Source organism: Hippoglossus stenolepis, chromosome 19 (assembly GCF_022539355.2).
Source record: "Hippoglossus stenolepis isolate QCI-W04-F060 chromosome 19, HSTE1.2, whole genome shotgun sequence".
Classification (NCBI taxonomy): Eukaryota; Metazoa; Chordata; class Actinopteri; order Pleuronectiformes; family Pleuronectidae; genus Hippoglossus; species Hippoglossus stenolepis.
In genome coordinates this window covers 19630935-19657239 of record NC_061501.1, presented here as the reverse complement: position 1 = coordinate 19657239, position 26305 = coordinate 19630935, and the positions used below count along the sequence as shown (strand labels likewise).

General features: G+C 44.7%; 1 protein-coding gene across 3 annotated transcripts in view; it reads left to right on the top strand.

Moving 5' to 3' along the window:
* The window catches only part of pld1b (phospholipase D1b), a 24634-nt gene extending 515 nt beyond the window's left edge, over window positions 1-24119 (top strand). The window contains exons 2-27 of one of the 3 annotated variants that reach the window (XM_047337891.1): window positions 9474-9644; window positions 9729-9892; window positions 10346-10488; window positions 10612-10723; window positions 10828-10893; window positions 11024-11082; window positions 11294-11386; window positions 11797-11949; window positions 12078-12227; window positions 13018-13101; window positions 14165-14246; window positions 14382-14492; window positions 14577-14759; window positions 14966-15185; window positions 15695-15787; window positions 16794-16913; window positions 16999-17117; window positions 17369-17482; window positions 17612-17722; window positions 18005-18093; window positions 19030-19143; window positions 19549-19598; window positions 20244-20378; window positions 20897-21050; window positions 21375-21492; window positions 21863-24119. In XM_047337891.1, coding sequence (XP_047193847.1) covers window positions 9506-9644; window positions 9729-9892; window positions 10346-10488; window positions 10612-10723; window positions 10828-10893; window positions 11024-11082; window positions 11294-11386; window positions 11797-11949; window positions 12078-12227; window positions 13018-13101; window positions 14165-14246; window positions 14382-14492; window positions 14577-14759; window positions 14966-15185; window positions 15695-15787; window positions 16794-16913; window positions 16999-17117; window positions 17369-17482; window positions 17612-17722; window positions 18005-18093; window positions 19030-19143; window positions 19549-19598; window positions 20244-20378; window positions 20897-21050; window positions 21375-21492; window positions 21863-22087 — 3201 coding nt within the window. In that variant the 5' untranslated portion in view covers window positions 9474-9505 and the 3' untranslated portion in view covers window positions 22088-24119. Of the gene's footprint in view, window positions 1-6374; window positions 6615-9473; window positions 9645-9728; window positions 9893-10345; window positions 10489-10611; window positions 10724-10827; window positions 10894-11023; window positions 11083-11293; window positions 11387-11796; window positions 11950-12077; window positions 12228-13017; window positions 13102-14164; window positions 14247-14381; window positions 14493-14576; window positions 14760-14965; window positions 15186-15694; window positions 15788-16793; window positions 16914-16998; window positions 17118-17368; window positions 17483-17611; window positions 17723-18004; window positions 18094-19029; window positions 19144-19548; window positions 19599-20243; window positions 20379-20896; window positions 21051-21374; window positions 21493-21862 lie in introns of those variants that run through there. The other 2 variants (XM_047337889.1, XM_047337890.1) reach the window with 2 other exon arrangements.
* The last annotated feature ends 2186 nt before the right edge of the window (window positions 24120-26305 follow it).

Below are 26305 nucleotides of genomic sequence, written 5' to 3'. Positions count from 1 at the left end.
AACCACTTCCTGTGAACCCGTCAGTTCTTCACAGCTTGTGGAGAACTTCAGCTTCAGAATCCTCCTGATCCACGCTGAGCTCCTCTCTCCTCTCTCCTCTCTCCTCCCTCTCTCCTCTCTCCTCCCCCTCTCTCCTCTCCTCTCTCTCCTCTCTCCTCTCTCCTCTCTCTTCTCTCCTCTCTCCTCTCTCCTCTCCTCTCTCTCTCTCCTCTCCTCTCTCCTCTCTCCTCTCCTCTCTCCTCTCTCCCTCTCCTCTCTCATCTCCTCTCCTCTCTCTCCTCTCTCCTCTCCTCTCTCCCCTCTCTCCTCTCTCCTCTCCTCTCTCCTCTCTCCATGAAGGAGTCAGAGTCGTCTTTCAAAGTGACACCGACAGGAAACAGATCCCAGAGGAACAAACACGAGTTTCAGATGATGGAGAAAGTAACGTAGCTCCTCTTATTGGTCCTTGTGTCACACAACCTGGGTCAGTTTGGGTCATTTACAGTCACTTCTGGTCAGCTGGAGTCTTCTGCAGACTTTGTGTGGTCACTTTGAGTCTGATGGATCATTTTATTTCCCCTCATCGTCCTCTGATCAACCTCCTGAACGTCCACAGTCCTAAGAAACCGTCGCTCTGCAGAACGTCTCGCTGTGTTGCAACGCTGCTGCAAGACGTGAGGTAATAACTCTGCTGGTTTGGGGACATGAGCAGGTTGTTGTAATGTGACAACAGACGGGAAGCGTGTGTTTCAGAAAGACCTGCTTTTCCAGTATTTGTGTGTGTGTGATGTTTAGTGCTTGACTCACTTGTGAGGCTAACGTGTGGGTTTGGCTTCAGTAGGGCTATGCACAGTAGGACTGTGTGTGTGTGTGTGATTGCTTATTCATGTAATGGCTCTTCCAACAAACATGGTCGTCATAATTGACTTTGTGGGTGTGTCTGTGCTTTTTTACCCAACACACACACACACGCACTCACACACACACACACACACACACACACACACACACACACACACACACACACACAGCTCAAGGGGCAGAGGGTGCGGTGGGAGTGGTCCATCCTTTGATAAATATTATCTGCAGAACAATGTCCTGACATGCAGAAACACAGACTGACACTACGACTCTGCAGCGACGCACAATTTCTTTAAATGTGTGTGGAACTCAAAGGGAAGTGTGAAAAGCCTCTTACGACGTCTTGTCTTACCAAAGTGTGTGACTGTGACGCCTGTCCACTAAACAGGGGGTGAACTCAAGTCCCAGGGAACTTCAATCCTTCAAATCTGTGGGGAAAATGCACTGAAAACACCTGAGAGAGGTTCGATCCCCTGAGGTTTACACACGGGCTGCGACCCCCTGGAGCTGCGGCGAGGACCAGCGAGGTCCTGACGCTGGATGAGCTCGACTTCCTCTCTGGGCCATGGAACCGTTTCTTTATGGTGCTGAGTTTGTTGCACAGCAGCGTCGTCATGTTGAAACAGGAAAGACTCAAACACAGACCGTTGATGCAAAGCTGTAAACAAATCAGCGCCTGAAATATCATCTGCATCAGGATGGAAGAGAGAAAAACCAAAGAAGTGCGATTTCTGTCGTTATTTATAATAAAGTTTATGGTCAATGGTTTATGACCAATATTGATATATGCATTTTTTAACTCCCTGATATCTGCCGGCGTCTGATTGGTCAAATGTTGGGTTAGAACCAGAGACTGTAAATAAAGATGAAAGACGTGACAGCTCCTCAACGTGAAGAGTCTTGATCGCCCCCTGGTGTCTGGCTGCAGTATAGCTAATAAACCCCGACTCCTCCATGTTAGCAGATATGACGTGACACGCTTTATTTCTTCATAAAGATGTTTCTGTCGTTTCAGGTCGTTCTCATCTCACTGATGTTTGTTCAAGTGTTTCTGATCAGTTTGGTTTGAATCAGTTATTGATGATATAAAAAGAGACGTCATGATTGACAGCTGAGACTGACCCCTGATTGGTCGAGAGCACGTATTCACACGACGATCGCGACGGCACAGACTCTGACTCCAACTGTGCAAGAGGGCAGCGTTCATATCCGAGACATTTGAGCTTCATTTCTGGATAATGGGAGGAAGTAGTGACGCATCGTCCATCTTTATTTATAGTCTAGTTTGAATATATTGATTCTTAGTCGCCGAATAATCACTGATCGCAGACAAAAACCCTAAAAGTCGTAACTCAACAGGAGGTTTCAGACGAGAGAGAGAAAACTACAAGAGAAACAAAACGTAAGACTTTCAGATAAATCAGTGATTCCACGTTTTCATACGAAGGAGCTTGAATCAAGGCTCTGGTAAAACTCGTGAATTAATCTGCCACTGTTCTTTCTGCACAAGTAACCGGTTTATTGTTGCTCCAGGCTGCACCTCCGGAATCCACAATCTGCCAGTAAACAGGATCCATGTGACACATGCACAGGACTGTAACCGGCTATAAAACCGCTCAGAACACTGTTGTGTTCTTAAGATTGTGTGTTTAACTTTTGTGTGTTTAACTATCAAACCCAGGAGGATGCAGAGGTCAGACCTTCAGCTCACCCGCCATTTGACAGGATGATTAAAGACTTGCTGTCAATAAGCAGCGACCAAAGGCTAATACTGTGTGTGTGTGTGGGTGGGTGTGTGGGTGTGTGGGTAGGTGTGTTGAAAAAGGGCAATATTAGGATACTCAACAACAATGCTCAAACAACGAGTTCTTCGTGAGACAACATTTGTTTTATTTTGCCTGAGATCAATTCTGCAAAACCACAAACCAATGAAAATGTCTCCAAACGCCCGTCTTCTGGCCACGATGAGAGTCCCTGGATCCACCTGGATGTTTCACCCCTTTGTTGGTTCGTTTGTATTTCAGCAACATTATGGAAAAACTATTGATCGGATTTCTATGAAAGAGAGAACCCATTAAGTTTGTATGTCTTAATTAGGGTTAATTAATCTCGTTCTTTAACATTGTGAGATGTGAGACGTTCTTTGACGTTGTCTCAGAGAGTAATTCATGGATCAAGATGGAAAACCTCAGCCATATTGAGAAGACTAATATCGAGTGTTCATTCAAGGACACTGTTGGACCTTGGTGGATGTATGAGCTAGTTTAGTGTTGAGAAGAAACTGAAAAATGTTGCTGACACATTTGTCTTTTCACAACAGGTCAATTCATTGTGATCGAGTCCTTGCTCTGTTTGTTAGTGGAACAAAATGCTCAGTGTGAATGGAGCTGGTATTTCAGCTTCCTCCTGCTTACAATACTGATCAGGGATGTTGTGGGAGTGTCAGCCGCATGCTGAAAATGTCTTGGTAAATTTGGAGCACGCACGCACACACGCACGCACACACACACACACACACACACACACACACACACACACACACACACACTGTTGTGCCACTGGTTTGGCCGGTGAAAGCATCTGAACTGAGTCATGTTGCTGCGGATCAGGAGATTACGATCACCTGACAGAGAATAAGACACTAAGAGGGAGAAAGGTTGATAGAAATCACTGTTACCTGGCCACACACACACACACACACACACACACACACACACACACACACACACACACACACACACACACACACACACACACAGAGTAACACACAGTAACACACTTTTCCAGTGTAAAAAAGAGGAAGTGTGTTTCTGTGGTCACATGCTGGTGGATGATGTCAGTCTACATTTATCTAACTATCTAACTGATGTTTCCACGTTCGACATCAACAAACTGACGATGTCTCACATGAACAGTTTTTTAATGCTCACGATGAGAAACCAATGAAGGACAAGTGGAAAGCAGGTTTCTGTCTTTGCCTGAAGTCAAGCAGCTGTAACATGCAGGAGTTTTAACGTGCACGTGCTTTTGAAACAGGATAACGATGCAACAGAGGACTGAGCTCTGCACGACAGAGATGAAACCTCCGAAACACTTACTCACTTGGGTCTCTTGAGGGGCTATACAATACAAGCTATTATTATTATTATTATTAGTTTAACTGATGATGAAAACCGGAGTCACGACGTTCATGTGAGCAGAGATGGGACGAATGTTCTCGGTTCTGGAGCTCAGTTCGGGAAATATTTTCCCACTTTAATTTCTAACAATGAACACGATCAAAACGTTGAGTTGTTTCTTTCTTTCTTCCTCTCGTCTTCCTCTCGTCTGAAATCCTGACACTCCCCGAAACTGGAAATACAAGGTTTCCTCCAACGAGCGGAAGTTCACTGTACTCCGGACGGTTTCACCTTCATCCTGCTTTCTCTCATTCTGTGGCAAAGGTCATCCACGTTTTCCTATTCATTCATTTGAGTTCATCTCAAGTTTGATTTAAATGACATGTTACATATGTCACAGTTAATAATCACATAAATCTATTACATCTACTAACAGAAAGCTGAATAAACTGTAAGTCTTTTAAAATCTAAAACTTCAATTTCAATCCATAACTAATTAATTCATAATTGAAAACATCATTTTGAGATTTAATGCTCATTATTTTATGATAATTGTACATAAGTAACATTCTATTATGTCTATACAAAAGTTAGCTGTGATGCTTTATGCCTCAGTCACATTATAAAAACATATTTTCCTATTTAACTTACCTCACATTAAAATTCACTGGATCTGTTTTGGTTAAATGATCCTTTAACTTCCTCTTCCTGTCCCGGAAGTGGCTGATGCAGTACACAGAGCTGACCAGTAGGCGGCATCACAGTGTCATTAGTGACTTTTATTTTGACAGTCAGACTGATGAGTTCATTAATTTATTTTATTTTGACAGACTGAGCTCATTAATGACTTTTATTTTGACAATCAGACTGTTTGAGCTCATTAATGACTTTTATTTTGACAGTCAGACTACTTGAGCTCATAATGACTTTTATTTTGACAGGCAGACTACTTGAGCTCATAATGACTTTTATTTTGATAGTCAGACTACTTGAGCTCATAATGACTTTTTTTTTGACACTCAGGTTGTTTCAGCTGCTCATACTTAGAACATTTAAAATATAATGTAGCTGATGTAAATGTGACCCTGAAGGAAAACCTCTTGTCTGCTGAGCGTCTTTAATGGTTTGAGTGAGACGTTAAGATCTCGGTGGAGCTTCAGTATCGACCGGGAGCAGGAAATCTAAGTTATTCATTATCTTCAGTTTGTTAAATGTACTCAGAGTCCCAGTGGCATGTTGAGGAATATTTGTTTCCAGCTGATGAAGAATTTCACATGTTCCTGTGAGTTCGTATTTGTTCCCTCTGCTCTGCAGCACACGAGGCATCAGTGGAAGGTTGAAGGAGACGTGTGATACCGTTCCTGTGTTTCTGTGCTCTCAGCTTGTAAGTGTCTCTCCTCACAGGAAACACTGCAGCTCCTGAAACTCGCCTTTTATTGACAAAGACACGTTTCCTTCGTCACAAGGTCAAAGTTCAAGTTCGGAGCAGGTCTGGGCTCTGGCCGGACACCGGACAATTAACTGGAGAGATTCATGATCGAGTCATTTTAGGGATAAATTATTGATCTGAGGAAATGCGCTCACATGTGGGTGGGGACTGAATGCTTTGGTCCTTCTCTGGAATGTCAACAGTGAGTCATGTCGGCTGCTCGTCTCAGGGCGGGAGCAGCTCCGGACTCCAGCTTCATTTGCAGTTAAAAGATTTATACTGGTTCAGCCTGTTCCCTAAAACAATATCCACTCACTGGAGTGTGTGTGTGTGTGTGTGTGTGTGTGTGTGTGTGTGTGTGTGTGTGTGTGTGTGTGTGTGTGTGTGTGTGTGTGTGTGTGTGTGTGGGGCTGGGAGGTGAACTGCTGCTCAAGACGTGTGCTAACATGAGGTGTTGGTCCTGAACATCCTGCTCTCACTCGCCCCTCAGGCGACTGTTCGAACTCACCACCCGTTTGTTTGAGTAAAAGTAAAAACGTCCTGATCATTTTCTGACCTTCTCGGTTTTATTTGACTTGAAACTGAACATTTTGGGCTTTTGGACAAAACAAGCAAAGACGTCCCCTTGAGATTCAGGAAACGTTCTTCTGACTCTTGGCAGACAGGGACTAATGGATGGATTCATAAAGAGTCGGATGAAATGATCTTCAACGTCCCTCAGAGAGCGAACATCTCCACCAGCAGGCTCCTTATGAAACCTCATCTGAATTCACTGCCACACTCAGCAGCTCCACTTTCACTGTGCTCGGAGTGAACCTGCACTGTACCTCAAACAGGATCCCACCTCACCCCCGTCTCCCCTCTCATTGGGGGTTTGTGGGCCCCTTAAATTCCCCTCAGGCCAATGGCGTCTCCTCCCCCCCTCGCTGCGTCCCTCCCCCGGCCGAGTCGTCCCCTCCACTGTCTGCGTCCCTGCTGCACTCAGCTCTCACCCTCCCAGGCTGACTGACAGGGCTCTGTGGCTGTGTGTGAGTGTGTGTGAGTGTGTGTGTGTGAGTGTGTGTGGATGAGTGTGTTGCAGAGTGGGGAGAGTGTGTCTGAGCAGATTTAGAGAGAGAGAGAGAAAAGAGGAGCAGCAGGTTTGTTTTCTGATGAAGACAATTTAGAAAAGTGGGATGATGATGATGATGAAGACGCCGGGATTCCCTCGGCCTCTGAGGGCTCAGGTCAGTGGATCCTGACACTGTAGTGTGTGTGTGTGTGTGTGTGTGTGTGTGTGTGTGTGTGTGTGTGTGTGTGTGTGTGTGTGTGTGTGTGTGTGTGTGTGTGTGTGTGTGTGTGTGTGTGTGTGTGTGTGTGTGTGTGTATCTCTTGCTCCTCCTGCTATTCTATAATACAGTGTTCACCAGACTGTCGGCGGTTTCCAGTTTCCACACTGGCTGTGTGTGTGTGTGTGTGTGTGTGTGTGTGTGTGTGTGTGTGTGTGTGTGTGTGTGCTCCTGCCCAAGCTGCAAGAAACAGATCATCAATCAAATATTTTTGTCTATAATAAATAATAATAATATTAAAAGGTATCAAAGCTGCAATGATCTGACATCATTAATAATCAACCATTTTGATGAATTTATAATTTTTTTAATGAAATATTTCAACGTTGCAGCTTCTAAAATGTGGTAAATTTAAACGTGTTTAAGTTGATATCTTTGCGTTTTAGATGAAACAACATATTTCGATACGGAAATGGAATCAGCACTTGTCATTATATTTAACAACATGATAAATACAGAAACAATCAACTGATAATTAGTAGTGAAATTGCTTCTTTTTTATAGTTTTGAGGCTGATTCACATGTTGACAGTCGAGAGCTAAAGACAATTCTTACGACAATGTTCTTGTATTTTACATAAAATGTTACAAATTCAAATAAAAAAATTAATATTTGATGTATTCTATGATTTAAGACTCACTGTACAAATACAAGCAGCAGGCTCGTGTCCTCCGTTTAATCTGTTGCTGCTCTGTTGCATAATTCAGGCAAAAATATCTTCATTAACACAAAATGTTATAAACTAGTGAGCTGTGACGTGTTTTTGTTAAAAAAGTGTCTAAAGATACCGAAATATTCAGCAGAAAAAATTCAAAGATCTTTTAAATGACTTATAAAATGCAATATTTGTATTTGTTGTGGTTTGTGCACGTGAGAAAATGTTAAATTAATCAGTATTAGGGTGTGTGTGTGTGTGTGTGTGTGTGTGTGTGTGTGTGTGTGTGTGTGGACTCAACAGCCTGCCACCTGGCTGGTGAGTGATGCAGTGGGGGAATGTACCACACTGTACCCAATCAATGTGAGTGCTCATTGGGATGGGCATAATATATCTACTACACACACACACACACACACACACACACACACACACACACACACTCTCTCTGTTTTCAAGGTGAAGAGCTCCGTGCTGCTCAGTAAACGCTTGGTTGGCATCACAGAATTTAAATGTTAAATCATTTGATGTGATTTCATTTCTTCCTGATTGAACATTGATATCTGTTCTTCACGGTGTGTTTGTTACATTATAAGTTAATTAATTGACCAGTAAAAGATTTGTGTTGATAAAGAAACACGTTGATCTTTTGCTGTGTCTCTTTATCCAGAGTTAGAGGAAGGCTGATATTCAGTATTCAGTTTCTGAACTACAAATTAAATCGCCGGATAATGATGCTCCGTGTCTTGCTCATGGGCACTCGGGACTCGTGGCTGCTGATGGACACTCTGTGGCTTCTGTGGGTTTCAGACCTGTGACGTTCTCTGTCTGTTGTGGTTGTGGTTGGGGTCGTCTGGTGGAGGAAGTGAAAGCAGACAGACCGCAGTCAAACCTCAGCTGAACTCGCTGCAGAAGCAAATACACAAATACACAAATACAACTAAATATATAGAACTTGAATTAAGATAAAACTAAATGTACTGTTTTGTTTTCATAGAATAAAAATCTTCATATTGGTGAATATCAGGAAACACGCTGATCCTGATAAGTCAGGATCAGCGTGGTAAGTATATAGTATATATAAGTATATAGAAAAAGATGATAGACACACAATGACAACATGGGTCACATCACGTGTCCCAGGAGGAGAATCAGTTCATGCAGCTTCAAGTTTCTTCTTCACTAAAACTAGAACCGTCTTTGTCCCTCGTCTAATCTGTCTTCCTACTCATTCTAACATCTTCTCGTGTCCTCTCTTTCTCTGACAAACACTCCATCTTTCCTTCTTTCTCCACGTTTATCTACAGTTCCTCTCATTGATAGCACATCCGTCCATCAGGGAACGTTGCACCTGAACAACGAGCGAAAAGTAAACACGAGCGGCTACAGCTGTTTTACAGAAACCCTGACAACTTGAAATGTGAGTGACGCCATGACTCCACTGTGTCAGTACATAGCTTCTACATATAAGGAGAATGTGGTGCTACGTTACAGGAGAAGGATTTAATGACCGAAGGTCTGACACCAGGCCAAAGTTAATTTGGAACAACCAAAGAGATGCGAGTTAGTTTAAACTTGTATCATCCACCTCCGTCCTGTCGGAAAATAACATGATTCTATCTCAAGATCATATCGCTCAAATCTCTAATGTGAAAAATCTACAGTTGCTTTTATTTTGGCAGGTTCAAAAAGTATGTTCCCGTGCTGTCAGTCATCCTGCTGAAGTTAATGCACAAACCCTCAACGTCCTTATCAGTGCAGGAGCAGCGGCTCGTTACACATTCACTCGGTGAAACACACAGTCGGGTTGGATTCAGTGCTTTCTTAAGCTCGGCCTTTAAACCCTGGACACCGGAGGTTTGTGTTTCTGAGCACTTGTGTTTCTGACTCATCTCATCTCCACATCTCAGTAATGTTTACACGTAAAGGTTATTAAAACTGGTAGTTCATCAGAGTGGGACGAAAAACATTGAAGTCAAGTTTAGTTGGGTTTGATTAAGAGCTAGGACGTGGGGTGAAGGTGTCCGGTGCCACATCTCAGGCCCAGATAAACACCTGGATAATCTTTATTCCCCTTATCCCTTCCTCACCTGTCTCTCCAGACGAGCCCAGGGCTCCAGACTAAGTGCTAACCATGCTGCAGCATTCCGAACCAACTTCCAGCACCCTGCAGCTGGTGGCCAATGATATGACCGAAATCATGGAGACGCTCGACACCCGCGAGCTGGACCTGGAAGACGGAGAGTACGACACGGCGGACACCAACGTGGCAGGTGTGTGGTGTTCTCCGGCTACATACTCAGCATGTGTGTTTTCTTCATGTTGCATGTGACGTTTCCTCTGGTGCTTCTCTCCAGCGGAGCATTTGCCTTTCAAGGTGATCTACCACACTGTGGGTTTCAAGGAGTCCCAGGCCAAAGTCTTCCTGTCGTCTCCCATCACGGCCAAGATCCTTGAGGTGGAGCGCTTCACGTCCGCCCAGGACCGCTTCAACATCACGGCGCAGAGGAGTGTCAACAAGGTGCTCCTCCCCTCACTCCCCTGACTCTGGATGTTTATAATGTTCACTGGTGTTAACTTTGGCCATTGTTAAAAGAGTAATTGCTTATCTGGAAATTGCAAGTATGGTAGATGTGAAGATTGACACCATGCTCACATCTGTCCATCAAATATCAAGCGTTAGTCAGGAAATGTTCAGATGAGTTTCGTGCAAAGACGGAGGGAAACAGCTAGTTTGTGTTGATTAGTAACGAGACCAGGCTTTTACTTGAACCAATGAGAAAACTGCAAATATGAAACTTCTCTAAACAAACAGAGTTGATGTCTTTTTAAAAAAACGACAGTTGTCTGATGATGCTAAATAAGAATCGCTGAAGAGGCTCGAGAAGTTGTTACAACTGCTGCTGAGTTGCCAACAATCAAGTGATGATTATTAGACGTGAATGTCTAAGTTTGGATCCCGTGTTGTGTTCAGTCACTGCCAGCGGTGTTTAAGATCGAGCTGAAACACGGGGAGTTCACATGGCTGGTGAAGAGGAAGGAGAAACACTTCATGGATCTGCACCGAGAGCTCAGGACGTACAAAACCTTCATGAGGCTGCCGCTGCCGTCACGCAGGTAAACGCTCGGGGAGTTTGTCGTTAAGCTTCGTTCGATGATTATAAAGTTTCACACATTTGTCCCACTGGTCCTTTACCTTCAACAAGCTGTTAACTGGTCGGTGGTCATGTCTCTCGGCAGCCACACAATAAAGCGGCACACGGGGGAGAGGAGTGAGGTGAGGCAGATTCCGAACCTTCCCAGAGGAGGCGGAGACGAGCTGGCCAGAGAGGAGCAAGTGTCCAGTCGCAGGGTTTGTCATTTCCCTCAGAGTCTTTCCCTTTCAGCCTCTTTTGCTCTCGTACCTGTTTGATTTTCACTAATGTCACCGGCTGATATTTCTCTGATTTGTTCCAGAAACAATTGGAAGATTACTTGAACAAGCTGCTAAAGATGCCGATGTACAGGAACTACCATGCCACGGTAAGGACGAGAGTGAACCTGCGATGAGCCAGAAGAAGACCTTAATGTTCCTGGAAAACAGCAACGAGAAGTTCAATGTTGCTGGTTTAAGATTTTAAGATATTTATATTTATTATTTAAACATTTTCAGATGGAGTTCATTGATGTCAGTCAACTGTCCTTCATCCACGACCTGGGACCAAAGGGCCTGTAAGAACAACTCCCTGTCAGGGAAATCACCAAGTTCATTTCAATTCATTAATTCCCCAAAAAATAAGATTATTAGGTATTTGTATACAAACAAAAAAACTTGGAACTAATTCTGATTGAATAAGATTTAGTTTGTTTGTTCTGGGATTAAATGTTAGTACTCGTGCCATTTTCTGTTTGTTTGTATGAACATGCGTTTTCCTCGTTTCAGAGAAGGGATGGTGCTGAAGCGATCCGGCGGACATCGTATCCCCGGGTTGAACTGCTGTGGTCGCAGCAACATCTGCTACCACTGGTCCAAACGGTCAGTTATCACACAGACAGGATTTACTTTTTATTTAAATTATGATAATTGTGCTGCAGACAGTAACGAGACATCCATTTCTCAAGAACCGTGATACACTCCACAGCCGTAATAGGAGACTCCATTCAAATGACTTTTCCAAATGGAGCCCTATAAAGGGAAAACAATAGTGGGCCAAGAATAGAACCCTGTGGTATCCCGCATGTCAGGGGATCTGAAATATGATAATGAATAGAAACAGAAAATTCTCTCTCTGTCAGATCTAAAACATTTAGGGGCAGTTCAGGTTGGAACACTTATTCGAACCTTTTATAGAAGCTGCTGCTGCAGAGGAGGACTGTGTTTTCAGGGTGTTTCTCTTAGTTCTGTTTCATATTTCTAAATCATACTGGCCCTGTATGTTTGGACAGCTGGCTGGTGGTGAAGGACTCCTTCCTGGTCTACATGAAGCCGGATTCAGGTGCCATCTCCTTTGTGATGCTGGTTGACAAAGAGTTCGGCATTAAGATGGACTCCAAAGACACGGAGACCACACATGGTGTCCGTGTCGACAGCCTGTCCAGGTCAGTGACACGTGACGACTGTATAAACGTTATTATTCAAGGTGATTCTACTGTTTAGCTTCTGATATAGTCAAGTTCTCTCTTGCCACTTCTTGTACCTCGTGTTTAAGGCGTGGTTGCTTGTGCAGGTCTCTGGTGCTGAAGTGCAGCAGCTACCGACACGCCCGCTGGTGGGGTCAGTCACTGGAAGGCTTCGTCCAGAAGCACGGCGCGGCCTTCCTCACCGACCACCGCTTCGGATCCTTCGCCAGGCAGGAAGAGAACATCCCCGCCAAGTGGTAACCAAGGCAACCAACTGATGCCGGCCACTCGTGTTGCATTCGGATTTAACGTTTTTACTACTTTTCAGTATTTTCAAGAGATGCCCCACTTCACTCAGTTCAGATTAATCTGTTCAACAGAAAAATCATTGTATAAAGAGGAAGGAGATATATATATATACAAGCAGTGAACATACAGTAAATAACTACATTTATTAGGCTATTTATGGAGCATCTTTCTGAAACAGTAAACTCACTTATTATAGTTGTGTACTTGGAAAACATCTGTTAAATAACGTGTGTTAATGAGGAAAACACCTTTTGTCGCCAGTGTTAAATTGACGCAAATTAGCACCTGGAAGCTAGATGTCGGGTCGAGATGAGACCTGGTCCAGTTGGCTGTGTGTTGTGTGCGTGTTTGTGTTATGTGTGTGTGTGTGTGTTTGTGTGGTGTGTGTGTGTGTTGTGTGTCTTGCTGGAGTAACCTGACACAAAGAGAGGGAAAGTGAGCCTCTTCTGCTCGTCACCTGTCCCCCTGCTGGGCAACCCTATACTGTCTGTGAGACTGTGTGTGTGTGTCTGTGTGTGTGTGTGTGTCTGTCTGTCTGTGAGACTGTGTGTGTGTCTGTCTGTCTGTGAGACTGTGTGTGTGTGTGTGTGTGTGTCTGTGATAAAAAGCATGATTCAGCAGAAGACGGACTGATTGAAAGGTGACGGGGGTGAACTGTTGGTTTGTGGTCATCTAGTGATTGTGAGTGTTTATTGTGGTGTTTTCACACGTGTATACGTGTGTGTGTGTTTTCTACAGGTACGTGAATGGGAAAACATACATGGAGGACGTAGCAGATGCTCTTGAAGAAGCCAAAGAGGAAATATTCATCACAGATTGGTGGTGAGTGTGTGTGTGTGTGTGTGTGTGTGTGTGTGTGTGTGTGTGTGTAGTGAGTGCACTCTGCGGTCACCTCTACGGGAGATTTTCTGGTCAAACAGATCAGTTACAGTCTGAGACTCAGGCTACTGATATACAAGTACACATGTAGAAATACACACATATCAGGACTAGGAGTGTGTGTGTGTGTGTGTGTGTGTGTGTGTGTGTGTGTGTGTGTGTGTGTGTGTGTGTGTGTGTGTGTGTGTGGCTACACCCACACTACTGCATTTTCGTTTGAAAGCTCGTCCCCTCTGAGGACAGATCCTTCTGTCCTCAGAACTCTGGAGTTTCAGAGACGATCAGAACGAGAGGGTTGTAAACGCTGCTGGTCTCGTTTCAGTCTGGACCGACAGCGATGAGGTCACCACCTCTCGCTGAGTCGGTCTCTTTGGTCACGACGTAGCCTTCACTGATTCGTCATCTGCCAGTTAATTGTGTTCTTACATTATCGTAAATCTTTCCAACAATGTTCCAACTCAGAGAAATCCAGGGTTTATCAAGCTTACGGGACGTTTCGTTTGGTCGTCTTTTGTTTGCGTTTGTCCGTCTCTGCTATAACTTCAAATGATTTGTGACGAAGGGACAACGCACAGTTTGTATCGTCTCGTAATGGATCACGATTATTAATTTGCTGTTTGCTGTGTCTGAGTCACGTCGGGTCGATTTTCATCTGTAGTGGTGGTGAAGACAACAACTCCCAGAATCCCACGCTGCTTCACTACATCATCTCAGCCTTTTGTTATTGTTTTGATTCAGAGACCTCTAGTGGCTCAGAGAAACTGTACGTTAGTATTTAAAGAAAAACAAATTTACTTCTGTTGTTGGATGAAAGGTTGGTCTCCTCAGTTTGAGATCTGTTGAAGGATAAAGAGAGGATGTAATGACGTGAGAGAAAATGAAAGGGAAATAAAATAAAGTCATTAAGAAAAAGAAAGAAGTGAAGGAGGAAGAGGAAGAGGAAAGAGGTTTCCAGGACGTGCTCTGCAGACCTGTATCCTTCTCTCACTCGTGTTTTGTTCCCCAGGCTGAGTCCAGAGATCTTCCTGAAGAGACCCGTCGTTGAAGGCAACCGCTGGCGTCTGGATTGCGTCTTGAAACGCAAAGCGGTGAGCGGGAGCGTTTCCTCCGCCGCCTGAACAACGGCCTCTTCAACCCTGAACAACCACGAAGCTGCTCAGGGGACGAATGGAATAAAAGAAGGGAGGTTGTGTTCATCAGTGGTCGTGTTTTTGTCTTCACAGCAACAAGGAGTTAAGGTCTTTGTGATGCTGTACAAGGAGGTGGAGTTGGCGCTGGGCATCAACTCGGGCTACAGCAAGAGGACGCTGCGGCACCTCCACCCCAACATCAAGGTGAGCGTCCGTCATGTGCTCACACGGATCCACTACGCTGTGTCCGCGTGTTTCCTGTATGAATTTTCACACGTGTGTTGGCAGGTGATGCGTCACCCAGACCACGTCTCCTCCGCCGTCTACCTGTGGGCGCATCACGAGAAGATCATCATCATCGACCAATCCGTGGCCTTCGTGAGCGGGATAGACCTGGCGTACGGACGCTGGGACGACAGGGAGCACCGGCTGACGGACGTCGGGAGCGTGACGCTTTCTCACCTGGAGCAGGTAGCGGCACACACACACACACACAGACAGACACACACACACACACACACACACACACACACACACACAGAGACACACACACACACACACACACACACACACACACACACACACACACACACACACACACACACACAATTTTCTAGAAATAAACACAATATTTGTACATTAGTCCACATCTTTATTGTTACATACGTTCTTCGCAGGCGAGCTCCGCCTCCTCCAGTAACGCTGCCCCACCCAACGGCAGCGGCGCCGTTTCCCAGAGCAACGGGAAAAGCATTTTCACCGTGACGGACTCTGTGGACCAGCCCAAGCTGAAGAGTCAGGGGAGGATGAAGAGGACCAAGTTCAGCATCAGGAGACACCTGCAGAAACACGGCCTGGCTCAGGTCGACAGCGACAGCGACCTGGAGACTGAAGAGAGTGAGTGGTGCCCGACACACACACACACACACACACACACACACACACACACACACACATGGACACACACCACATAAAGTAATATTGATATTTTGAAAGTGAAATGGTGTAAATGCTCAGGGGGGGGAATCTCCAGAGAAAGTCTGGATCATTTCAGGAGTTCAGTGCAGCTCTGGAAGCAGCTTCAGATTCTTACAGAAACCGTGGCTGTTCTCAGTGTGATTACAGCAACTGTCCAGTAACTTTTCATTCCTATGTACAGCACGTTGCCTGTGGCCTGTGTAGAGCTGCAGCTTCCTGTGCAGATTCAGTTTATTATTCACCCTTCAACATGTCGACATCCTTCAGGATTTCAGCGACTTTAACCTGTGGCCACGAATTCAACCACAGACTCCTCCCGTGGTTCCTCTCGCTTCTCTGACTGGTGTGTGTGTTGTAGTGAAGTTGCGTGTGGCAGCGTGAGCCTCGACCTGTGCTTCCGTCTCAGTGCTTTGAGCTGCTCTGTTCAGGTTGGTCCAACAGCGTCAGCAGCCAGCACGGTCTGATCCCCTGCAGGCCGGCCGAGCTGAGGGCGGCCGCTCCTCTGGGCCAGTGTCCGGCTGGTGAGTCGGGCCGCCGACCGCAGGGTCTCCAGGTGTCGACCCCGCCGCCCACCTCCCGCTTTGCTTTGTGCTTTGCTGTGGTTTTCATCTTCACTTGAGTGTTTGCAGCTTCTCCGATGTGAGGGTTTTGCTGTTTCTCTCTGATTTGTGCAGTAAACTGAAAAAACAAGACATTTGGAAAACGTCACAGTGCCCTTTTGAAAACTTGTAGTTAAAGTATGAAATTAGAGAGAGGATGCAGACACCGATTTTTAGTGTCAAATGGAAAAAGGCTCCATGAAAATATAAGAGAAGCAGAGAAAAACCTGAAATAACTTGAAAAGGATGAGTTCAGTCCGACTGTGGCAACAATCAACGAGGCTGGATTCTATCTGACGAGGTCCTGCCGCCTGTCACCCGACCTTTATCATTATTACTTTTGAGCAAACCGTATTTCTCTGCAGGCACACGTGTCTCTTCTGCGGTGGAACAGATGCCGCAGGTTTTTATTAGCTGGAGAAGCTTCTGCTGTTTGTTTGCCAGGCTCGTCTCTGTTTATCCTGCTGATGTGATAGATGTGTCAGAGATGAACACGAAGCAAACAGCAGATCAACCTACAACACAATTACTGTCACCAGTGTGGAACCAGTTCATTTCAGGGACATTCAGAGGAAAGAGTGAATTCACTTCTTGACTGCAGTGCTGTCGTCCGTCCAGCTGCTGTGTGTCACTGTCACATCCACGGTGATGTAACAACTCGTTCCTCCGCGTGGTGACTCTATCACAACCAAACCAAAAGATTCACGCAAGCAAACAGCTTCAGTAAAAGAGGATAAACGTGCAAAGAGCAACACGAGAAACGTTAAATCTGTTCCTCTGTTTGCTTTTGATTATCCCAAAGTAAACATGGTGATTAAGTGAGAAGCCATATGATGTGTTTTCTCAGTTTCTTTCCTCTCGTGTGGTATGAATGTTTTTTGTGAATGTCAAAGTTACGAGTAGCTGAATGTTCATGTGCGTGTTTCAGGTAGCGGCTCGGTGCGGACCGGGGTCGGAGAGCTGTTTGGAAACACACGCTTCTGGCACGGAAAAGATTACTGCAACTTCGTGTACAGGGACTGGATTCAGCTGGAAAAACCCTTCGATGGTAAACAAACGGTGACTCTCTGGTTTCACAGGTGAACGTGTGTTTGTCTCTCGCCCTTCACTTCTCCTCCTTTCTGCCGGTTCAGATTTCATCGACAGACACACAACTCCCAGAATGCCTTGGCACGACATCGCGTCGGTGGTTCACGGCAGCGCAGCTCGGGACGTGGCCAGACACTTCATCCAGCGGTGGAACTTCACCAAGGTCAGAGGTCGTGCTGTCGCAGAATAAGAGCGAAAGAATTTACCGTCACCCATCAGGTGTCTGAAGAGTCAGTGAGCCAGATGTGGAAAAGCTCGTCCTCCGCGGGTCACGTAGGCCGCGTCCTCCGAAAGAGGCCGTCCACGAAATGGGACACAGCTAAAATACAGAAGCAGAATTAAAGACTTCCTAACTTGTTGGACGGTGTTGCCTTGAGGTCATGCTCTAATTCTTCCCTCTGTCTCTTCTCCCAGCTCGTGAAGCCGAAGTACCGCTCGCTGTCGTTCCCCTATCTGCTGCCCAAGTCTCACACCACAGCAGGAGAGCAGCGCTACCAAGTCCCCGACTGCATCCCCACCAGAGTACAGGTGCTGTCGTCCATCTTGGTTCACAGTCAGCCTTCCCGTTGTAGAAACAGACGTTAGACGGACAGATGTTGTGACGTCCTTGTGAAGCTGAGTTCAGTGACATCGTCCCGTCTCCCCTCTCTCTCTCAGATCCTCCGCTCGGCCTCAGACTGGTCCGCCGGCATCAAATACCACGAGGAGTCCATCCACAACGCCTACGTCCACGCCATCAAGAACAGCCAACACTTCGTCTACATCGAGGTATTCATATATCCATACATCCATACGCAGCATTTAGAATTATTTACAGCATGTGAAGCTCAATAATGTGTTTTTTTAAGCGACAATAATATAAATGATCATTTGTTGGTTTTATTGTGTTGGATGTATTTTCCCCACGTCAAACTTCTTAAAGTAATCTGCTCAGTTTCACACATTTTCTGTGATATTTTGTAGAAACTGTGTATTATTTAAATTTTTAGAGAAGCTTGTAAAAGTTGTAAAGATGCCTGAGTCATAACCATGTGTTGGTTTCTCTCTCAGAATCAGTTCTTCATCAGCTGCGCAGATAACCGGCACGTTTTCAACAAGATAGGCGACGCTATTGCCGAGCGAATCATCAGAGCGTACAGGTAAAACACACACACACTCACACACACACACACACACACCACGCACTCACTCACTCACTCACTCCACTCACTCACTCACTCACTCACTCACTCACTCACGCACACACTGTGTTTGTGTGTGTGCAGTCAGGCTTATCTTGAAATTACTTCCCAGAAACACAACCAGTTTACACGACACAACACACACACACACACACACACACACACACACACACACACACACACACACACACACTTCTTATTGTTCACGTCCAGGTGACTAATAGGCTGAGTTAATATCATAAGTCGTGGTGACGTGGCCTCAGTCAGTTTATATTTTAACAGTTTCCTATTAACGCTTCAGTCTCTCTGCGTGTGGGGTTTTGTTGTCAGAGCTTATCAGTGGATACACATCCTATTAAAAACTCACATACACACAGTAACGCACACATGTGACCTGATTTGTCGGAGCAGCGTATAAACAGTGTGTATAAACAGTCGAGAGCGGCTGTTAATTCTCACACTTTCCTTTTTAAAGGTCCAGTGTTTTCAGGAGAATCTATCGTTCCAACCGTTGAGCTTTTATTTCTACATCAGGAGCGGGGACCGTATTCTGGAGGTTGTGTCCTTGATTGACAGCTGTCTCGGCCTGTTCAACTCATCAGCCTCTGTAGTCCGTCCTCTGCTCGACCATCTGTCACTGAACAGAGGTTTTCTGAGGAGATTCAGGTGTTTTTGCAAACAGCTTTGTGGAGATTTGGACCGTCTTAGTTCACATCCTGTGTCTGCACCAAACCTCATTTTGACCCGGTCTAGTAGCTTGTTGGAAACCAAAGGTCCACAGACTGAATATCTGTCCTTTAACCTCCGTGTCCCGACTGCAGCCTTTTATGTTCCATTCATAAATCCTCATGTCATTTCATGTTTCCTCCGTCTGTCTGTTTTCACGTTTGTCAGGGAGGGTAAAAGATACCGAGTGTACGTGGTGACGCCTCTGCTGCCAGGCTTTGAAGGAGACATCAACACAGGGGGGGGCAGCGCCATCCAGGCTGTCATGCACTTCAACTACAGGTGTGTGTGTGTGTGTGTGTGTGTGTGTGTGTGTGTGTGTGTGTGCGTGTGTGTGTGTGCATGCACCTGTCTCCCACATGAACCCACCTGCTGCTTGTGTTCGTTTGATGAGGCAGAAGGGGCCACTGATGGATTACCTCCACACCTTCTCTGTAACAGTTATGAATCTTGGATCTTCTTTTTGTGTGTGTGTGTGTGTCTATGTGTGTGTGTGTGTACTTGCATGCCATTCCTTTCGAGGCAGACATTTATTGTGTAGCATTCTTGGGTAAACACTCAGCCCTCCTCGTGCAAACACACGGACACACAAAGGCTGGTATTGAGAGGAATGTGTCGCTGCCACTCAGCCACCTCTGTCCCTCTGTCCCTCTGTCCCTCTGTCCCTCTGTCCCTCCGTCTCTGCAGGACCATGAACCGAGGAGAACACTCCATCATCTCCCAGCTCCGGAAAGAGAGTAAGTCAAAGGATATTTAACAGATGAGCAGACAATCAGGAGCTAAAGCTGCTTGGTTCAGAGGAAAATATAAAATAATAAAGAGCTTAAGCACCTGTCAGGGTTTTCATCCTGTGTGTTTCACTCCCGGTACATCTAACCAAAGGGTCAAATTCACACAATGTAAACTATGTCCCCCGTCAACACATCTCACAACATTCGGCCGATTGACAGGAAGGAACCATGTGTTTAACAGAGGTCCTGCAGGCCCGATGTTTACTGTAAAGTATAATAATCTGTAATATAGAGAAAGTTTACAGTTACCTCAGTCTGTCATTAAAGCTCAAGCTGTAAGAAAACCTAACCACGGATTTACACAAAACCACATAGAGATGAAAATATACACATGCAAACTAAAATAAAATCATAAAGACAAAAGCACATCTGCAGCGGTTTTGTGTATTTGAAGATAAATTTACTCCATTAAAGTCAAATCTGTTCACCAGGTAAAAACCGTGTTTTTAGTTTAATCTCCTGCCTTCAGATGAAAAGGAAAGAAGACAAATGAAAGTTGGACTCAACTTGATAATCAAACAAACTGAAAACAGAAGCTCTAGTCACAGAAGGCACTGGGAACCACTCTAACTGTCTGTGTCTTGTTTCCAGTGGGAGACCAGTGGATGAACTACATCTCCATCGCTGGTCTGCGGACTCATGCCGAGCTGGAGGGGAAACTCGTCACCGAGCTCATCTACGTGCACAGCAAGATGCTCATCGCCGACGACAACACCGTCATCATCGGTAAACTCTTCACACATTGAGCTGGTGTTCATGCAGGATTACAGATTACAGGATTAACAGATGATAATTAAATATTGTTAAAACATTTTCATTTAAAGGTGTAAGAAAAGAGACAAAATGAGAGTTTTCAATGTATAAAAATTAAGAAAACCAAAGGTACATGTTGGTTGTGGTGAGTTTTAAAGAAATAAAGAATAAGAATAAAGAAGTTCTGGGGATTAAACGCAGCCACTGGATGTTAGATAGTTTTTCCAAATTTGATCAGTTTCCCTTCGTCAGTTTTAAGTAAAAACCTCTTTGTCTTATTATCATGTTGTATTTGACTTTAGATATTGAACAGATTTCTTCATATTATTCAGTAGAGTTGTGTTATTGAGTTGTCAGTAGTTTAGAGCATTTAGTGAAACACTCTTCTCCTCAGAGGTGCGTTTGACTTCTGTTCTCCAGCACATCATCCAGGTGTCACAGCGCCACCTGCTGGACTCTGTGATCGAGCGTCTCCCTTTGTGTCACTGCAGGCTCGGCCAACATCAACGACCGGAGCATGCTGGGGAAGAGGGACAGCGAGGTTGCGGTGATCGTGGAGGACTCGGAGACGGTTGCCGCGGTGATGGACGGGCAGCCGTACCAGGCTGGGAGATACGGTCTGCAGCTGCGTCTCGAGTGCTTCAGGTACCGATCCAGAGCTTATTCATATCAGTATTAATGTTTTCATGTGCGTGCAGTCGTGATGCTATTGTCTCTCGATCATATTCATAGATCAGACGTCTTTAAATCGAGGTTTGAAATTGAAAACAGAGCTCGGATGTAAATCTGGTTTCATAAAGTAATAAATGAGCTCAGAGCAAATGTCAAAAACTCTGTAAGAGATCTGACTTTATGGAACTTCTTCATTTCTTTACAGAACCGTGTAAATTTAAATATCCCAGCTCTCAGTTTGCGTGGTTTGACTTTCCTGTCTCCTGTGTCTCCTCCTGCTTCCTGTCTCCCCCTCAGGATGATCCTCGGCGCCTTCACAGACGCCTCCATCGACGTCTCAGATCCCATCAGCGACCACTTCTACAAGGAGGTCTGGATGGCCACCTGCGCTCGCAACGCCACCATCTACCAGAAGGTGCACCACGCTTTCCCTAAAGCTCCGTGACGCCCACTTTCTTTCTTTATTTGATCTTTTCTAAGGTTTTATTTTATTGAAGTGTATTTATTGAATTGTTTATTGAATCTTTTAAGAAGTTCAGGAACTTTGGGGGTGTGTCCTGCCTTGCTGAACCTTTCTGATTGGTCGGAGAATTCACTACGTTATATTTCACTCACCATTGTTAAAAACCTGAAGTGACTCTTCACAGTTTTGAATAGTTTAGCTCTTTACTCACTGATGAGTCTAAAAACCCTCTTTTGAGAAATTTGAAAACTATTTTATAACAAAAGCTTGTTGGTTATACAAGTTAAACGCGTTCTCCTCTGCCCTGCTCTCGGGCTGCCAGGTTTTCCGCTGTCTGCCATCCAGCGACGTGCGTAACATCCTGGAGCTGGAGGGCTACCTGGCGAAGGAAGGCCTGGAGAAGGAGGACCCGGCCCGAGCCCGCGAGGAGCTGAGGAAGATTCGCGGCTTCCTGGTCCAGTTTCCTCTTCAGTTCCTGTGTGAGCAAAACCTGCTTCCTCCCATCGGCTCCAAGGAGGCCATGGTGCCGATGGAGGTCTGGACCTGAGACTCCCCTGTGTGTGTTCATGTGGTAGACACACACAACCTGCCGCCATTTTGGAGATTCTAGTGGCTGAAAGAAACGTTGATTTATAATCGTATATCTTGTCCAGTGGCTCGTAGTCATGTGTTAACCCTGAATTAAGAATCCACATAAAAACTATTTATATGTTCAGTGAACAACACAGTTTTTAAGTTGATGAAATGAGAAGTGAACAGGAAGGAAAGAGGCCTTGTTTTCTTTTGTCCGTCTGCGTATAGAGATTATTTTTCACACGGGAGTTGTTTCTCAAGAAGTCGCTGTAGGTTTTTACGATTTAGAAAACGCATCTAGTCTGGTTTACTCTCCACTAGTGACAATTCAGCCACAGTGATTAGGAACAAAAACGTAGCTGATCAGTCGCTCCATGTCTCAGCCTGGTTTGCAGACATTTACACTACGACCTCCAAAATGGCGTCCGCTGTGCTTGCTGCCGATTTGTGATGACGCCTCTGAACTGTCGGTGCCACTGAGAGCACACACATAACATCACACTGCATCACACACACTCACACATGCACACAAGACCCCGTGAGACTGAAAACCTGACGTTTACAAGAGGAGAATGAAGACGTGGAAGTGACGGACTGTTCCTCCTTCCAGAGCTAGTACTCTAAGATCTCCGCTCCCCTGCTCTTTGACAACACTATGCAATGTCCGGGGGTCTGTGAACGCAGCTCGGACTGTTCTGCGCTTGAAAAGACACTAAAAGGAGACTTCGATGAAGACGGCGGCGCAGAGACGAGGATGAAGAGCTTTTTAATATCCATGTCAAACAGAAAATCACGAGTGCCAAAGAAGACGGACTGTAGCCTGATGTTAAGACATTTACATTCCTCGTTACACTGAAGTGACCTGTTTTTATACGTCTGCTCTCGGTGGTTCCTTTGGTGCTGCTTTATGTTATGGATCTGAGTCCTGGGAGGTTTTCTGGAAAGAAGTGATGAATTTGATCATTCAGTTAATTTATTAGAAATGTTGCTCATGTAATGGTTCAATTGTATTTGTACCGGTTTCACTTGTAGTTATTCACAATTAATTTGTTTCCAGGAAATGAAGCGTCGTCAACATTCGCAGCTGCACGTGCAATTTTTCTTTCACCTTCTGCACCGAGGTGTTTTATCAGTCAAGAACCTTTCGCAGCCGAAGAAACTGAATCTGGTGAACAGGTCAAAGGTGAAATAATATAAACTCAAGTTATGCTTTTTAAACTTTAAACCGTCGTCTCTGGATTTCCGATTTTCTGGAAAGCGCCAACATTCCTCCGTGTCTTCCTGTTGGTCTGTAAATTATCTGCATGATGCTGTTTAGTGCTTTGAATTTGAAGAGACGTTACCTTGAGCTGAGAGCATGAGAGCAGCTCGTTGCCATTAAACCCGACGGGTAAAAGCATGAAGCCCTGCAAACTGAACGGTTCGTTCAAAGCCATGGACTGTGATGTTGCTAAAAGACGTGCCTGTCTCCAAACTGACGCTTCTCTTCTGTCCATATCGCTGGGACATGGGCCGTGAAGCGTGCTCCTCTTTTTCTTCTTCCTCTCTACCTCCTTGTGTTTCTACCTCCAGAGCGCAAAGAGAAACAAGCGTGAATATTTGCAGCCGCACCTTAAGGGAACCAAGTGAAGTCGCCTGAACGGAAAAAGAAGCGTTCAAAGTTTGCTGTCGTGTGCAATAACCAGCCTGTTTCCATCCAAACCGGAATCTGTAGAAGAAACAGAAAGATGACTTTAAAGTGCTTCACTTATTTATACTTGGATCCATAAGAAGCTTAAATGAGCCTGGGACCTTTTCTCTTTTCCTCAGACCTGAGCTGCAGAGGTTGACAAACAGAGCCCAGCTTCCTGTATCACTGTGTCTCTATGGAAACTGCACTATTTGCACAGACTGTTGTTGTCTCTGGCGACTCCTTCACGATGATATGCAGTACCGCGTCATGTGTTGGTTGTTTTCTTGTGAAATTATGGAATAAATAAATGAGTCATTAAAACTGGTTTTTTTTACATGAGGCCTCGCGTTCTGTTCTTCACTCAGAACTTCTGATTCCAACTTTGAAACGTCGTGTTCGTCTCTAAATTCAGGTTTAAAACATCTGAGTCTGGTCAATGGAATAAAGGATCCGGTCTGGAGAGCTCAGCGACGTATTGTTCTACAGATTCAGGATTTTACCGAAAATTCGGGGGGGTTTTTGTGCTTATAAGCAGATTTTGAAGATTTCTTTATGAAGCTGAACTGTTCTGTTAAAATTAAATTTGGGTATAAAGCCAACTAAAAACAAAACGTGAGCATTGTCTTTCGCTCGTTCTCTTCTATTTGGTTCTGTGGATACTGTGTAATGTGGAAGCTCAATAAAATATATTTTTAAAAAAATAATAATTTGCAGGAAATAAATGTAAAGATGTGAACTGAACTAATACATGAATATAGATCAGAGACTTTTTGGTAAAAGAAATTATGATTTATTTTCGTCAACATTTGTTTCTTTTATGTTTATTTTTGCCCCAAAAAAGTTTTATATTATCGTTTTTAAAGCCAATTACGCGACGTTTGTTTCTGTTCATGGTAGTTTCGTTTTAGAAAACACAGTAAAAGCGAAAATTAAAGAAAAATGGTCCGTAAATCACCTTTCAAAAGAGCAGTTACAAACATCGAGAGCAAAATAACACGACAAAGAAAAGTTGAAAGTTGGTTAAAGTTTCCAAAATATGTCTCTTTCATTTCTTTTGTCAGCTTCAGCTAAAGTCGTTGGTGTGAGTTCCTGCCACTAGGGGTCACACCCAGAGGGTAAGGTGTGGAGGCAGTGAGGCATGATGGGAGTTGTAGTCTTCAGTGCAGCTTCTGCACGTGAGGATTCCTTCCTGTTGGTTCAGCTTCTCTGACAAATTCAGATCCAAACATCTGACGATTAAAATCCTTCACGTGACATGTGACTTCACTTTGACAACTACAAGACGTCATTAACAGGCGACCCAGTGAAACTACGTCATGTAAGTTCTCAGCTCAACAACACACAAATATCTATTAGGGTGTTTTAAGTGATTTTGAAAAAGTGAACAAGTTTATATTTTTTATTAACACACAAAATACAGACATGGGGATATTTAGGTATATCAAACCACACACACACACACACACACACACACACACACACACACACACACACACACACACACACACACACACACACACACACACACTTAGTCCTGTCAGATTATTCGTGTTGAACATGAACTTTCACTCTGAGCCTGAGAAATAATTTATATCGGAGCTTTTGTCTGCATCTGATGAGGAAACTCGTTCACTGCTGAAAACCATGACAGGAGGTAGAACAGATTTAAAAAGGATCAAAGACAGGAGTTATTCCTCTTATATATATCCTTATATTTTTTACACTGTATATAACACAGAATGTATAAACTGCACAGTAACACAACCTTGATCCTCGGCTCTAAATGGCCCATTCTTTGATAAACTACCCTTTATACTGTATATATAGTTTTAGTTTGTGTAGTATTTTATTCTTATCTGATGTCGTGTGCTCCACTGGTTCCACTTCCAGACGCAGCAGATAAAATGAAATCCAGCAGATCGTTTTTCTAACTTTCTTCACAAATGTCTTAGATCCGGAGGAAGATACGAGAATAAGGGACATTCTGTCAGTGTGACCCGTCTCAGTGATGAACTGTTTCACTGTCCATCTCCCATCATGCATCCTTCCTCCTGAATAGTCACTGAATGTTTTCCTCTCTTGCGTCCATCGCTCTCTGCTGGATGTTTATCGAGCGGTCGGTGAAGGAAGCAGCCTCAGTTTCCCCAGTTCGTCCCTGCTGCAGTTTCTCTTCACGTCACTGGATGGAGCCACAGAAACACCATGTGAACCTCCAGCTTTGTGTCAACAGCTTGTGTCTGTTTGGACGTGAAGGTATCTTCAGGCTCCACGAGGGAGAGGAGGCGATTTGCACTGAACTCTGACCTCAACCTGAAACACTGAGTCAGTGTTGAATCTCGCTGGTGCTCGGAGAAAAGTCTCTGCAGCAGCTTCAACAGCATCTGGTGGAACGACAGAAACCAAAAGATCTGTGAAAAGATCGGAGGATGCTGCCTCTGAAGGATGCAGCCTCTGAAGGATGCAGCCTCTGAAGGATGCAGCCTCTGAAGCCCCTGAAGGATGCAGCCTCTGAAGGATGCT